The sequence below is a fragment of the Scyliorhinus canicula genome, chromosome 3, assembly GCF_902713615.1.
Source record: "Scyliorhinus canicula chromosome 3, sScyCan1.1, whole genome shotgun sequence".
NCBI classification, from domain to species: Eukaryota; Metazoa; Chordata; class Chondrichthyes; order Carcharhiniformes; family Scyliorhinidae; genus Scyliorhinus; species Scyliorhinus canicula.
This window is the reverse complement of record NC_052148.1, coordinates 25,499,245-25,514,930: the sequence shown is the minus strand read 5'-3', so window position 1 is coordinate 25,514,930 and position 15,686 is coordinate 25,499,245. Positions and strand designations below refer to the sequence as shown.

At 49.3% G+C, this 15,686-nt stretch overlaps 2 protein-coding genes across 3 annotated transcripts in view; one reads left to right on the top strand and one right to left on the bottom strand.

The window, feature by feature from the left end:
• Positions 1-15,686, bottom strand: part of thnsl2 (threonine synthase-like 2) — an 86,937-nt gene that overhangs the window by 55,641 nt on the left and 15,610 nt on the right. The window lies entirely within an intron of this gene.
• The window catches only part of LOC119963868 (fatty acid-binding protein, liver-like), a 30,646-nt gene continuing 27,743 nt past the window's right edge, over positions 12,784-15,686 (top strand). Inside the window, exon 1 of one of the 2 annotated variants that reach the window (XM_038793227.1) lies at positions 12,784-13,003. In XM_038793227.1, the coding sequence (XP_038649155.1) occupies positions 12,937-13,003 (67 nt within the window). In that variant the 5' untranslated portion in view covers positions 12,784-12,936. The remainder of the gene's footprint in view (positions 13,004-15,686) is intronic. The other variant, XM_038793226.1, reaches the window with a different exon arrangement.

Here is a 15,686-nt window from a genome sequence, read left to right as displayed (position 1 = left end):
CATGTATGCACGGGCAAGAAATGCTGGCCTAACCACCAACGCCCACATCTGGTAAATTAACTTTTAAAAATTCAGAACAGGAGATCCCAGATTTGTTTCCCTCACTGTGCTGTCATTTGATCCAGTGAAAACAGTAAATGTATGATGATAGTTATTGGTTATTAAGCTTGTTGCGTTGTTTACAAAAAGAGACAGTGTCCAATCAATAGCCAAACTACAAACTGATTGATAAGGTGAAACATTTCAGCAGAGTGCAAACTACAAAGGCAAATGGGGCGATTCTCCAAAATGGAGACGAAGTGTTCGCGACGTTCACGCCGCTCCAGCGCCGTGCTGGCCCCCTGTGGGGGACAGAATCGGTCGTCCCCATGCCCATTTTGATGCTCCAGCCTCCCTTCCCAGCGCCAAATGGGAGCCGTGCCAACCCGCGCATGCGTGGGGGCTTCTCCAGCGCGCCGGCCCCGATGCAACATGCATTGGGATTAAGGGGCCGGCTGCGCAACAAAGTAGGCCCGGGGAGGGAGAGGCCAGCCCACCGATCGGTGGTCCCCGATCGCGTTCCAGACCCCATTGGAGGCCCCCCCCCCCCCCCCCCCCCCGGTGAAGGAGCGCTTTTCTCCGCCCCACAGGCCGCCCCCCCGACCTTGCGCACAGAGTTCCTGCTGGCCGTGACCAGCGGCCGCTTGGCCCCTCCGGGCCGGAGATCGGCGACCCCGCTGATTCCAGCGGCCCACGGCCGGTGCCACGTCGTGGCGCGGTTGCGGCGATTCTCCAGCCCAGCTCGGGGCTCGGAGAATTGCCCCCAAAGTTTGCAGGTGTCTCAATTTAACTCCTGATTTGCTCAGCTGGACCTCTGACAAGATGAAATCTGTACCCACGCAGAAGAGTCTTGACAAGGTGCTGAGTTCACACTCCATTCCTTGTAAGGATACAACCCATTCACCCAATAGTAGATTCCATTTACTGAAGTAGATTCCATTTACATCCAATTATCTAGAAGGTAGGAGAATTTTGGGGTTTAAATTGTTAACACATCGCAGCTCACCGGTGAAGGAGTAAATTGAGCATGAGGAGACATTCTTCCACTTGGAGGCTTGTGAACCTTTGTATTCTCGACCCCAAAGGGTTGAATATATTTAAGGCAGGGATGGACAGAGTTTTAATCTCTCAGGGTACCAAAGGATATGGGAGCAGGCAGGAAAGTAGAGTTGAAATCCGTAGCCGTACTGAATTGACAGACTATGTCTACTCCTGCTCATTGTTCTTATCTTCTTGATTTCTTGAGATATTCAAAATTATGATTGGCTTGTTAAAGCAAGTGAAAAGAAACTGGGTACGATTCAGGGACCCCTTTGCGCCCGGGCGCAACTGTTGAATCATACGAGAGCCCAAAATAAGGCTCCGCGCCAGGCACCGGACCCATCACGAGTCACCCGACTCGCTCCGCCCAGCGCCCTCTGGATCTCACTCTCAATGCATATTTAAACAAGCCTAATGACTCATTTAAATACCCAGATGCACCCTGCGCACTGCGCCCGAGACTCAACAGCTGCACCCGTGAGACCGCGCCAGGGTGCCATTTAATACTGGTCCACACAGACTTGTGGCAGGCGGAACGGCACCTTGAGGGTCTTGGATTGGATTGGATTTGTTTATTGTCACGTGTACCGAGGTACAGTGAAAAGTATTTTTCTGCGAGCAGCTCAACAGATCATTCAGTACATGGGAAGAAAAGGGAATTAAACAGAATTCAAGAAAATACATGAGAATACATAGTAGGGCAACACAATATATACAATGTACTACATAAGCATTGGCATCGGATGAAGCAGACATGGGTGTAGTGTTAATGCAGGACATTGGAGACCCGGGTGGTCAGGGACAAAGCAGGGTGGGACATTGGCACTCTGACTGGCACCCTGGCACTGCCAAGGGGTCTGAGTGGCACTTCCAGGTTGCCAGGTGCACTGCCAGGGTGACGGGCTGGAAATGTCAGAGTGCGCAGGTGGCAGGTTGGCAGTTCCAGGGTCGGGCTCGGTGGGGGGGGGAGTTGGGGGTGGGGGCTTTGCCAATTGGAGGGGGGATTGGTGGAGAGTTCCCAGGGGCCTAGACAAGGTTGGGGGTGGGGGCATGGTCCAGAAAGCGACGGGGGCCTGAATGGGGGAGAAGATCCGGGCTGTCGATGAAAATGGTGTCCTGATCTGCGAGCGTAGCTCTCCAACTGGAAATCTTTCTCTGCGGCCTCGTCAGCCTCAGCAGGGCGAGACTCACCGAGGCCAAAGAAAACGGCAAAGTGGCGATGATTAGCGGGGTGATTCTTGGTGCTGCAGCTGTCGAGAAACACCCCACCAAATACCCGAAAACCAACTTATGTCCTCTGAATCATGCTCTATGTCTGCTAGCAAGTGGATTGATCATCAGTCATGGATCCAAAATAGTTGGTTAAAGAACTAGAGGGGAAATGTGGAAAATTCTTTTCACGCAAAGAGTTGTTGCATTCTCGGGTGCACTATCTGAAAGGGTCGTGGAAGCAGATTCCTCAAGAATCTTCGAAAAGCAAATGGATATATACTTGAAGAGGATTAATTATCAGGGCTGTCAGGAAAGGGAAAAGCTGGAATTTCAGTCTAAATAGGACAGTCATTTCAGAGCCAAGCAGGGACACGATGGGCTGAATGGCCACATTCTGTGTTGTAAGAATCCATGGTGCTGTGATCAGCGCAGGCACAGAAATCCTTGTTGCCACTGAACTTCTGCCTGAGGCAAATTCCACCCCAAAGCCTTTTGTGTCCTTATATGTCAGTCCCGTCATTTCCAAAATCAGCCTGGTAAACCTTTGCTGCATTCCCTCGAGAGTAAGAACATCCTTCCTCAGAAAAGGAGACCAAAACTGCACACAATATTCTAGGTGTGGCCTCAGCAAGGCCCTGTACAATAGCAACAACACAACCCTGCTCCTGCACTCGAAACCTTTCGCAATTAAACCTTTTGAAGAAGGAGGAGCGGACTTGATAGAGGTGTACAAGGTGATGAGAGGTATGGATAGAGTGGATAGCCAGAGACTTTTCCCCAGGGTAGAAAAGGCTGTCACGAGGGGACATAATTTTAAGGTAATTGAAGGAAGGTATAGGGGAGATATCAGAGGTCGGTTCTTTACACAGAGAGTGGTGGGTGCGTGGAATGCGCTGCCAGCAAAGGTGGTGGAATCAGAGTCATTAGGGATATTTAAGCGACTCTTACACATGGACAGCAGAAAATTGAAGGGATGTAGGTTAGGATGACCTTAGATTAGGATAAATAGTCGGCACAACATCGTGGGCCGAAGTGTGCTGTACTGTTCTATGTTCTATACCATTAGCCTTCTTTACCACCTGCTGCACCTGCATGCTTACCTTCAGCGACTGGTGCAGAAGGACACCCAGGTCCTGCTGCAGACTCCCCTCTCCCAATTTACAGCCGTTCAGGTAGTAATCTGCCTTCTTGGTCTTGCTTCCAAAGTGAATAACCTCACATTTATCCAAATGATACCTCATCTGCCACTGATTTGCCTACTCACTCAACCTGTCCAGATCATGCTGAAGGATCTCTGCACCATCGTCACAGTTCACCCTCCCATCCAACTTGGTATCATCTGCAAACTTTGAGATGTTACATTTTGTTCCCTCGTCCAAATCATTAATATATATTGTGAATAGCTGAGGTCCCAGCACCGATCCCTGGGGCACCCCACTAGTTACTGCTGCCAATTTGAATATGAAATGGAGCAATGTCAGTACCAAGTAAGACACTCCTGTCCCAATCTAAGTGACGCTTGAACAAACACAGAAGTCCAACCATTCAATGCATGTTCCAATTTACTCAGCAAATAGGGAACATATTTTTAAAATTGCAGGTATTTATTTTTACAGATATATGTACTGCATCAACATTGCAGTTGATTGACAATCAATTCAAGTTCATCAAAGATTATCTAATCTTCAATCGCCTAAAGCCAATATGAAACTCATTAAGCAATTACAAAGGGCATGGTCACAAACAACAAGCTGCCAATATGTTTCATGCCTGATTAAAGGCTACACAAACTGGAAAGCAGTAAATTATATTTTTATTCCTTGGAATGCAACTATATAATATGCCATGGCCTGGATTTTACAGCTCCTCCTGCTCAGCAGGATACTTCAGTTCTGTTGACGTAAACAGCAATGTGAATGGCCCACCATGGGGACGCAAACCATTGTGAGGCTGCACAAATCCTGGCCCATGTTCATTCTGCCATTGGTGGATATTAATGAATCTCTCTCCCAGTCTCCACTCTAAAGTGACAGCCAGGGCAGCCACTGGTAATTGTCCTCACAGCTGTCGGTCTCATACAGTTCCCAGTGGGATCCGCGCTCCCCTATTGTTCTCTCTCCACCTTTTCCCTGATGCTCCCCCACGGCAGGTGCTTTTTCTTTTACCTCAGGTTGCCAATACACTATGTGACCGGCTCACCTTTCGCCACGTCAGTGAAGTTGTCCATAAGTTATGAGTTCCAGCGCCAACAATCTGCGAAGCTTTTCAAGATTGAAATAGAAGCGGAAAATGCTGTAAACGCTCCGCAGGTCAGACATCATGGGTGAAGAGAGAATCAGAGTTAATACTTAGCAGAAGCTCAGAGGTGCAATTGAATTCACGTTAGATATTAACACTGATTTTCTCAGTCGAAGGAATACGTGTGGTAGGGATAATCCACTTGCAGAATACGAACTCCCACAATAAGAAGGCGGAGGACCCTTAACTCAGTCCATCTGCTTTTGTATAAATAGACTTGTCCAGTCAGGTTCTGACTAGAGAAGACCCAGGAAGGAAATACTGGAGCTGCACGTAATAATGTGTTAAACAAAATAAGTTTTACTTTTCTCTACAAACTCGGTGTGGACTCTTTCCGTTGCCACTGATAAAACTCTTAATGGTTCACATCAAAGATATCAGAGCCCTTTCTACTGTTCTGTAAAGTTTCCCAGTTTTGTTCGCGGTCCTGCCTTGAACTGCCAAGGCCTGGTGCCTTCCTATTTTTAAAAATGTTTTTATTGGCAGTTTCAATTTTTGACATAGACATAGAATTTACAGTGCAGAAGGAGGCCATTTGGCCCATAGAGTCTAAAAAATGAAAAATGAAATGAAAATCGCTTATTGTCACGAGTAGGCTTCAATGAAGTTACTGTGAAAAGCCCCTAGTCGCCACATTCCGGCACCTGTCCGGGGAGGCTGGTACGGGAATTGAACCGTGTTGCTGGCCTGCTTGGTCTGCTTTAAAAGCCAGCAATTTAGCTGAGTAAGCTAAACCAGCCCCTAATCTGCACTAGTCTGCACCGGCTCTTGGAAATAGCACCTCACTTAAGCTCACACCTCCATCCCACCCGTAACCCAGCAACCCCTCCCAACCCCTTTGGATACTAAGGGCAATTTAGCAAGGTAAATCCACCTACCCTGCATGTCTTTGGACTGTGGGAGGAAACCGGAGCACCCAGAGGAACGTGGGACCCTGGAGCTGTGAAGTGACAGTGCTACCCATTGCCAGAGTGAAACGTTTGTGTCCGATATTTACAATTTATACAGTTCCTTATTTACATACATCTTTCTTGGTATATCTTCTCCCCTCCCCCCCCTTCCTCCCCCTCCCTGCCCCCCTTCCCTGTCCCCTCCTTAGTATCCCCCTCTTCCGATCTGGGTGTTCTATCATAGGCCTGGTGTCTCTAACAATTGAACATTTCTGACACTTATATTTGTAAAAGATAATCTATTTCTTGTAGCAGAAGGGATTATTTTTTGAATGTTCATTACTCTTATGTGGAGATTGCACATTCTTCCTGTGGCTGCATAGGTTTCACCCCACAACACAAAGATGTGCAGTTTAGGTGGATTGGCCACACTAAATTGCCCCTTAATTGGGTACTCTAAATTAAGAAATAAGTTCTTACTCTTAATACTTTTAAGTAGATCAGGTAAATTAACAAGGAAAGATGTTAGGATAACCTTTCATTCATCTGCCTGTGGGCAACAAAGTAGCACAGTGGTTAGCACTGTTGTTTCACAGCTCAAGAGTCCCAGGTTTGATTCCCAGCTTGGGTCACTGTCCGTGCGGAGTTTGCACGTTCGCCCCGTGTCTACGTGGGTTTCCTCCGGGTGCTCCGGTTTCCTCCCACAAGTCAGGAAAGACGTGCTGTTAGGTAATTTGGACATTCTGAATTCTCCCTCCTGTACCCAAACAGGCGCCGGAGTGTGGCGACTAGGGGATTGTCACAGTAACTTCATTGCAGTGTTAATGCAAGCCTACTTGTGACAATAATAAAGATTATTAATATTATTATTAGCGAAGAGTGGGAATCCTGTGAAGAAGGAGGCAGAAGATATTGGGCTCCATGTCGCACAAGGCTTGGGATTTTCACTTTGGGTATGGGAAACAGGAGTCGGGACTGTTTCTGGGTCCTGAACCTACCTCCTGGAGGAAAACATTTACTGATCCGGGATTCTCCTGATGGCACCAATTAGCATGGAGACCGTTTCTCGGTTCAGTGAAAGTTGGGTCACTGAAAATGCACTTGAAACTGGGGGGCCAATCAGAAACCATATGGCTTAAGAAGACAGATTGCAGTAAAGGGTCAGTAACTGAGGGGGTACTTCAATGTGGAGACGCCCTCTCACCAAAAACCAATATCAGAAAAAAACATCATCAGCACCAACGTGGGGCTAAATCTCTCCACAGGTGACCTCTGGCTGCTCCCCCACCGGGGCGAGATTGTGGTCAAGCTGGGCTTGAGCTTTGGTGAGTGGGCCATGTCTCCCTCAAGACAGAATGTGAACATGAAGATTCGACAATGAGGAAATCAGTGGAATTCTCAGTCGCTTACTCTGAAGACCCTTAATGATGTTTTGTGTGCAGATTAGGCATTTAAATGAATTGCTTTTATCCAGTTAATGAATGGCAACCTGAACCACCAGATCTGGATAGAGGTCGCTTTCTAACTAGCTTTCCGAGACACGCGTCCACCCACATGGCTGCCTGGGCTCTGCTCCAAGGGTCAATGGGCCTATCACCATCCCCCACCTGCACTCCCTGTGACCCCACATCTCCCCACAACATCACCACTCCACCAACCCAGCCCCTGATTTGGGGTCCTTTTTACACAGGCTAGTCAAATGAGTCGCAAAACATCCCAACTCGGCTGCCTGCCTCGATCACAAAAACCCAGCCCAGAGTCTTTGGAGTGAGATGTTAAACCAAGGCCCCTCTGCCTTCTCAGAAATAAAGAAGATGGCTTTCATTTAGATTTTGCCTTTCACAACCTCAGGCTGTCGGCAGGTTCTAAAGCGCTTTGCACCCAATCAAATACTTTTGGAGTGGCATTACTGTTGGATTGTTGGAAATGGTAATGGTGCTGTAGCTAATTAAATGGATCAGTGGATGAATGCTCAATATGGTGCTGAGTTATATAGACCAACAACATTCACTGTTCAATCCATAATCTGTGCTGAGGTTTTAAAAATGATTTAATGGGGCGTGGGTGTCACTAGTTCACCCAGCATTTGTTGCCCATCTCCAATTGCCCTTCAGAAGGTGGTGGTTAGCTGCCACCTTGAACCGCTGCAGTCCATGTGATTTAGGCACATCCACAATGCTCTTAGGGCGGGAGTTCTAGGATTTTGACCCAGCGATAGTGAAGGAATGGGGGGGGGGGGGGGGGGGGAGATGGTATAGGATGGTGTTGGGTGGTGAGTTACCCACTGGCAACACAAGACATGAGTTATTCACCTTCTAGGACTTCAGCGATTCAAGAAAGTGGCTCACCTCCATGTTACCAAGCATAATTAGGGATGGCCAATAAATGCTGGTCATGTCACTCACACCCACATTCGGTGAAAATATTTTTAAAATTCCAGCCTCTGACCTGCACTGATAACCACAGTAATAATATGGCTAGTCTAGTTCAGTTTCTGGTCAATGGTAACCCCCAGGATGTTGACAGTGGGGGAATCAGCGATGATCATGCCGCCTAATGTCAAGGGGGTTAGATTCTCTCTTGTTGGTGGTGGTCATTGCCTGGCACTTGTGTGGCACGAATGTTACTTGCCACCTATCTGCTCAAGTCTGAACATTGTCCAAGCCTTGCTGCATTTGGACAAAGGCTGCTTCATTATCTGAGGAGTCGCGTATGGTGCTGAACATAGAACATAGAACAGTACAGCACAGAACAGGCCCTTCGGCCCTCAATGTTGTGCCGAGCCATGATCACCCTACTCAATCCCCCCCCCCCCCCCTAACCTTACTTTTATTAGGACACTATGGGCAATTTAGCATGGCCAATCCACCTAACCCGCACATCTTTGGACTGTGGGAGGAAACCGGAGCACCCGGAGGAAACCCACGCACACAGGGGGAGGACGTGCAGACTCCACACAGACAGTGACCCAGCCAGGAATCGAACCTGGGACCCTGGAGCTGTGAAGCATTTATGCTAACCACCATGCTACCCTGCTGCCCCGCCATGCTACCCTGCTGCCCCATTGTGTGTTATCTGTGAACTTCTGTGAAGCAGTTGAGGATGGTTGGGCCAAGGACACTACCCTGAGGAACTCCTGCAGTGATATCCTGAAACTGTGATGATTGACCTTCAACAGCCACGACCATCTTCCTTTGTGCCATCTTTCAACCGCGGCGAGGTTTCCTCCTGATTCCCATTGGCTCCAGTTTAGCTAGGGCTCCTTGGTGCCATACTTGGTCAAATGCTGCCTTGATGTCAAGGGCAGTCACTCTCACCTCACCTCTTGTTTGAAGCTTGATTGTGGTGATGGTTAGCAGTAATGGCATAATTGGCGATGCAGTTATGAAAAATCAACCATTGTTTCCGCTCCAGATCTTTGTGCATGGTACTCCCATTCTCACACAACAATCCTCTGAAGAGGATGAGGAGGAATTGGTTCCCTCTGATATTCTGCCAACACCCGGTGGGCAGATTTTCATCTTCCTTGGTGACAGTCTGGTTTACTGGGCTGCCTGTCCTTTATAGCAGGGTTTTTCAAAGTGCAGGTTGCCACTCACAGGTGGATGGAGGGCGGGTGTCGGGAGGGCTGCGGAGAGATAAGTCGTGCCATTCCCGCGGTGGTCCCAATTGTGGGAGAAGTGCCCAACAGCCGCTATCAGCTTTTACATCGAGAATGGCACCAGGGTGGGCAGAGTGGCGCAGTGGTTATCACTGCCGCCTCACCACGCCAGGAACCCGGGTTTATCCCCGGCCCTGGTTTACCGTCCGTGTGGCGTTTGCACATTCTCCCCGTATCTGCATGAGTCTCACACCCAGAACCCAAAGATGTGCAGGCTAGGTGGATTGGCCACGCTAAATTGCCCCTTAATTGGAAAAAATGAATTGGGTACTCTAAATTTAAAAAAAAAAGAGAATGGCGGCCACTGCTACCTTTTAAATGGAAATAAATTAGGTTGTGTGGAGTCTTCTAGCCAGAGCACTGTGAGCAGGTCATGTGCCCAGCATGCACACTTGACATCAAGCGCCCTCCAGGTACATGCTTCTGGCGCCAAATCATGGAGCAGTGTTGCTTCCATGTTCCTGGCAAGCAAGGCAAGTGAACTGTGAAGGTTTTCTTAAAAATAAGAGATGGCCAAAGACTCATATAGGCAGTTTACCTATTAGACAGGATCTCACAACAGAATCTGCTAGAGAGAGCTTACACAGGAAAGTCCAAGGCAGGACCAGAGCAGTGCTAGTATTAGTTTTGTGCAGAGCTCCAGGGCCTCTGGTTAACAGCTGACAAAGAAGAAACTTAATTTGGGAATAAAGCAGTCTAAGGATGATTTCTTGAGGTATGGTTTTATCAATTATCCAATGCAAATAACGATGCAAAGCTCATGTATGTTATATGCAGGGAAGTACTGGCAAATGAGAGGAGAAGCTTCAGATTTTGAAAGAGAAGTGGTGGGTGAAAAATTTATTTTGACATTGAGACCTCAGAGCCAGTTATTACCTTACAGCTGACTCCAAATGAAAAGACTACGCTCCTGTAGCTGACCTGTAATACCACATTAAAAACATGCTAAAAGCTCATAAGGCTGTCAGCATTCCGGTGTAGCATCCCCCAGCAGTATCCAGTGCTGAGTAAAACACAGATTTTGTTGCTATTGCCCTTCTGATGTGACCATCAATTTACACGACACGTGGTTGGAAGTGAACAGTGGTTTTAATAGTCTTTCAACAGAGCCTGCCTGCGACGAGGTGAACTGGCAGGCAGGCTCTCGACTGCCAAGCTTTATACTTCCGGTTAGTGGGAGGAGCCATGGGCGGAGCCATGGGCAGAGCCAAGGGTGGAGCCCAGTACAAACTCCTCATCTCCCCCTATGGGCAGAGCCGCGCAACTGCTCGTATACCGAGCTTACATAGACACAGTACATCATATATAATAACAGTGTGAATTACACGGACTGTGATTCACCACACCTTCACAACGATCTACATGTGCAAGGTTGGATTTTCCCATTTCACAAACGTGAAGACGGCACCAAGGATCTGGGTGAAGTCTGCATCTGATATGCACATTGCCCCCTCCTCCTTTGAACCTGATTCAAGTGAGATTGTGAGGGCCAAGCAGGCTTCACTTTCGCATTGAAGATAAGTGAATGTGGCATGTGTCGCGACGGTCGGCCGGCGTGGGTCCCGAAGGTCGGCTGGTTGGCAAAAATGAATCCGGGGAAAAAAAAGTTTGAAAAACACTGCTTTATCTGGCCTGCCAAAATATAATTTCTTCCTGGATCCTGAAGAGCAAATTTTATCTCTTAATGTCTTATCTTTGCACTTGAAGGGTGTCGGCAAGCACAAAGGATTTTAAGTAAGGAAGAACATGTATTTATAGACAACTTTCCACATCTTAACAGTAACCTCAGCACCTGGCCCTCAGAGCAACCAGATTGCACATAACAAAACCCTTGTGAATGCAAGTTGAATGAGCCAATATATGGTGGCATAGGTTGAGGGAAGGTTTCTGACCTAAACATCCACCTGAGCAGAAAATCAGGGCCCTCAGCGTTTTGTTTGAAGACTCTCCCTCTGACAAAGGGGCTTACATTCAGTATTGGGACAAGAACCTTCCTGATTATTTCTGCTCAATGCCTTGGTGGGGCCTAAATTTAGAAGCTCTGAATTCTCACACAGGGCGCAATTCTCCGCACTCACGACGGTGTGGAGAATAGCGGGCGGCGTAAATTTTTACGGCCACGCTGGTCTGACGCCCTCCAGCTATTCTCCCCCCCCACCATGCCCGCCTCCCGACACGAAGCGCTGCCCGCCGTTTTTTTACGGCGAGCAGCGATTCTCAGCTGGCCGATGGGCCGAATTCCAAGGCCTTTACGACCGTTTTTATGAACGTCAAACACACCTGGTCTGACCGTTCGTAAAAACGGCCGTAAAGTCCCGATCTGGGGAACCATGGCACCGATTGGCATGGCAGTACCACGGCTGTGCCAAGGGTGCCATGGGCCCGCGATCGGTGCCCACCGATCGCGGGCAGCGGGTACTTACCCCGCGCACTCTTTATCCTTTCGCCGCCCCGCTGTATCCATTCGCGGGGCAGCTGAGGGGCATACCGGCCCGCGCATGCGCGGGTTTCACGCAAATGCGTGATGACGTCATCCGCGCATACGCGAGTTGGAGTCGTCCAATCCGCGAATGCGCGGCTGACAGCATCTGACGCGTCAGCCGTCGCTAACTCTGGCTAGCGGGCTTAACGAAATTCATTACGCCCGCGATGCCGGAGTTCACGGCCGCGGGATGCTAGCCCCGACCGGGGACCAGAATCGGTTCCCGGTCGGGGGGGGGGGGGGGGGGGGGGGGCGGAGGCTGGCGTCAAACCCGTCCGTTTTTGACGCCAGCCTCACGATTTCTCCCGGGTGCGGAGAATCACGCCCACAATTTTTCCAATCTTCAGCCATCACTTCATTCGACATTCAGCCGGAATACCATAAAGCCGGAAAACATTCTTTCTCTCGAGGCAAGAGCAGGTTGAGCAGTGACCTGAGGGTATTTATGAAAGGGCTTTGATATTGTAGACGGAGAGAAGATGTTCTAATTTATGAGGGAATCCAAACCTGGGGTCGAAAATATAATATAATCCATTGTTCATACATGCAGAGGCTGGTTTAGCTCACTGAGCTAAATCGCTGGCTTTTAAAGCAGACCAAGCAGGCTAGCAGCACGGTTCGATTCCCGTACCAGCCTCCCCGGACAGGCGCCGGAATGTGGCGACTAGGGGCTTTTCACAGTAACTTCATTGAAGCCTACTCATGACAATAAGCAATTTTCATTTTATTTCACTATTCTTCACTCAGAGAGTGGTGAGATTGTAGAACTCGCAACCGCAGTGAGTCTTTGAGGTGAATAGAATAGATGCTTTTAAGATGAAGATAGATAAGCAGATGATGTTAGATCACGAGAGGTAGGAGGAGGCTTCCGTTAAATATAAAAAGACAACATGAACCAGCTGGAAAGAATAGCTTGTTTCAATGGTGTGGCGTCAACATAATTTGGTGTGTGCCATTTCCCTTCAATGATCCAGCACCAATGCTTAAGCAGCAGAGCAGAATAACACTTGTGCAACTTCAGGGCCATAACCCTTTGAGGGAGTATAGCCAACTGGCCAAGCTGCACCTTATTGGCAGCTCTAACAGAGCATGAGTCAGCACATCCAAGTGAGAAGGTTGGAGAAAAGGGGTGTTAATGGCTGCACTGCTTCTTGCCACATCAGAGCTGAGTCACTCTCATACATTGTGTACGTGAGTTAATGATTCAACATCACACCGTTATCCTTTCAAGGTAAAGAAATCCCTACAAAGCAAGGTAGCAGTCTCGTAGACGTTCTCATCCTGCTCTGTTGCGCAGAGAAGACTCCCTCACAATGGCTTTCAATGGACACTATAAGCTGCAGAGGCAAAGGAATTTTGCATCTTTTATGAAAGCTATTGGTAAGTGTACAGTGCCAATTTACAGTGTGTTTGTGTTTGAGATCATGGTGTGAAATTCTAAAAGATTTGACTGAGGTCACGGTAAGTCTGTTTAATGGGCAAAGTGACCTCAAAACAAATGATACTTTGCATGAAAGCATAAACTGCATTGTTTAAAGTAACAAAACTGCAAAGGATGAGGATTAGCTATTCCAACGTACACCGAAATACATTGGGTAATGTTGGTCTCCCTGTGTAGCGAGAGGGTGAGGTTGATTTTGACTGTGTGATACGGTAACTGTGAATCATCAGTTCGCTTTGCCTCTTGCTGAATTTGGTGTCAACACCAGGAGGTGACTGGCCCTGTAGAGCCTATAATAGGGTATCACACAAAAGACAAGACCAACCCCAGTCGCTCCATACCAGACAAATCATAAAATCTGTTGTGTGCGTGACTCGGTTCCTCGGTTTGGGGACTCAGGGGTGGGTTTCCGTGTACATCACTGAATGACTAAACTGGTTGGGGTACAGTTTACTTTAAATGAGCAACTCAAATAGTGAACCGAAATGATGAATTTCATTTCAGTCTGTTTTCATAGCTCCTAGTGCAATGCTTTCGAAAAACGGTGGGGGCGATTCTCCCTTATTGGGCCCAAGAGTTCACGCCGTCGTGAACGCCGTTGCCACAGGGGGCCAGCATGGTGCTGGAGCAGTTCATGCCGCTCCAGCCTCCTTTTGCTGCGCCAATTTGGCGCTGCGCCAACCCATGCATGCACAGTTGGGCCAGCTCCATCCTTTTTTTTTTTAAATAATTTTTATTGAATTTTTCAAAATACAAACATTTTAACCCCCCCTACATTCACATTTAAATTATAACAAAACAAAGTCAAACCCCCCTACTTAACAAGAAAAAGAAAAAGTCTCCCCCCCCCCCTACCCGCGCGTCCCCCCCACCCCCCCCCCCCCCCCCCCGCCGGCGAACCGACAGTCAGGCCAACTTATCATTTCTAGCAGCGTCCTCGGGCAGGCCTTGCCCGTGCCACCACCGCTACCGTACTTCCTTCGTCTTTGGCCCCCCTCCCCCCCCCCCCTCCTCCCCCCTCCCTCCCGCCCCCCCCTCCCCTCCCGGGTTGCTGCTGTCACGGCCTCAGTTTCTATCTCTGATCCAAGAGGTCTAGGAAGGGTTGCCATCGCCTGAAAAACCCCTGCACCGACCCTCTCAGGGCGAATTTGATCCTTTCCAATTGGATGAAGTTTGCCATGTCATTTAACCAGGTGTTAACACTCGGAGGCCTTTCGTCCCTCCACTGAATCAGGATCCTCCTCCGAGCCACCAAGGATGCAAAGGCTAATATTCCAGCCTCCCTCGCCTCCTGTACCCCCGGTTCCACCCCAACCCCGAAGATCGCAAGTCCCCATCCTGGCTTGACCCTGGACCCCACCACTCTCGACACCGTCCCTGCCACCCCCTTCCAGAACTCCTCCAGTGCCGGACATGCCCAAAACATATGTGCATGATTCGCAGGGCTTCCCGAACATCTAATACACCTGTCTTCACCTCCGAAAAACCGACTCATCCTTGTCCCCGTCATGTGGGCTCTATGCAGTACCTTAAATTGAATGAGACTTAGTCTCGCACATGACGACGACGAGTTGACCCTCTCCAGGGCGTCTGCCCATGTCCCGTCCTCTATCTGTTCCCCCAGCTCTAACTCCCACTTATCTTTCAGCTCCTCTACTGGTACCTCCTCCACCTCCTGCATAATCTTATAGATGTCCGAGATCTTCCCCTCCCCGACCCAGACCCCTGATAGCACCCTATCACTCACCCCCCTGTCGGGGAGCGCGGGGAACCCCGCTACCTGTCGTCTGGCAAATGCCTTCACTTGGAGGTACCTGAACGTGTTCCCCGGGGGGAGCCCAAATTTCTCCTCCAGCTCTCCCAGGCTCGCAAACCTCCCCTCTATAAACAAGTCCCTTAGTTGTCTAATACCCGCCCTCTGCCAGCTCTGGAATCCCCCTCCTGTGTTTCCCGGCGCAAATCTGTGGTTCCCTCTTAGTGGTGCCCCTATCAGACCTCCCACTTCCCCCCTGTGTCGCCTCCACTGCCCCCAGATCTTGAGGGTGGCCGCCACCACCGGGCTCGTGGTATACCTCGTGGGAGGGAGCGGCCATGGTGCCGTTACCAGTGCCCCTAAGCTTATGTTGCCGCAGGACGCCCTCTCCATGCGCTTCCAGGCTGCCCCCTCCCCTTCCATCATCCACTTTCGTACCATCGATGTATTTGCCGCCCAGTAATATCCTGAAAGGTTGGGTAACGCCAGCCCTCCACTATCCCTACTCCGCTCCAAAAAGACCCTTCTAACTCTCGGGGTGCCATGTGCCCACACATACCCCATGATACTACTCGTTACCTTCTTGAAAAAGGCCCTGGGGAGGAAGATGGGCAGACACTGGAACAAAAACAAGAACCTCGGGAGGACCGTCATTTTAACTGACTGCACCCTCCCTGCCAGCGACAGCGGCACCATGTCCCACCTCTTAAACTCCTCCTCCATCTGTTCCACCAGTCTGGAAAAGTTCAACTTGTGGAGGGTCCCCCAGTTCTTTGCCACCTGCACCCCCAAATACCTAAAACTTTTAACTGCTCTTTTGAAGGGGAGCCTCCCAATTCCCTCCCCTTGGTCTCCCGGGTGTATTACAA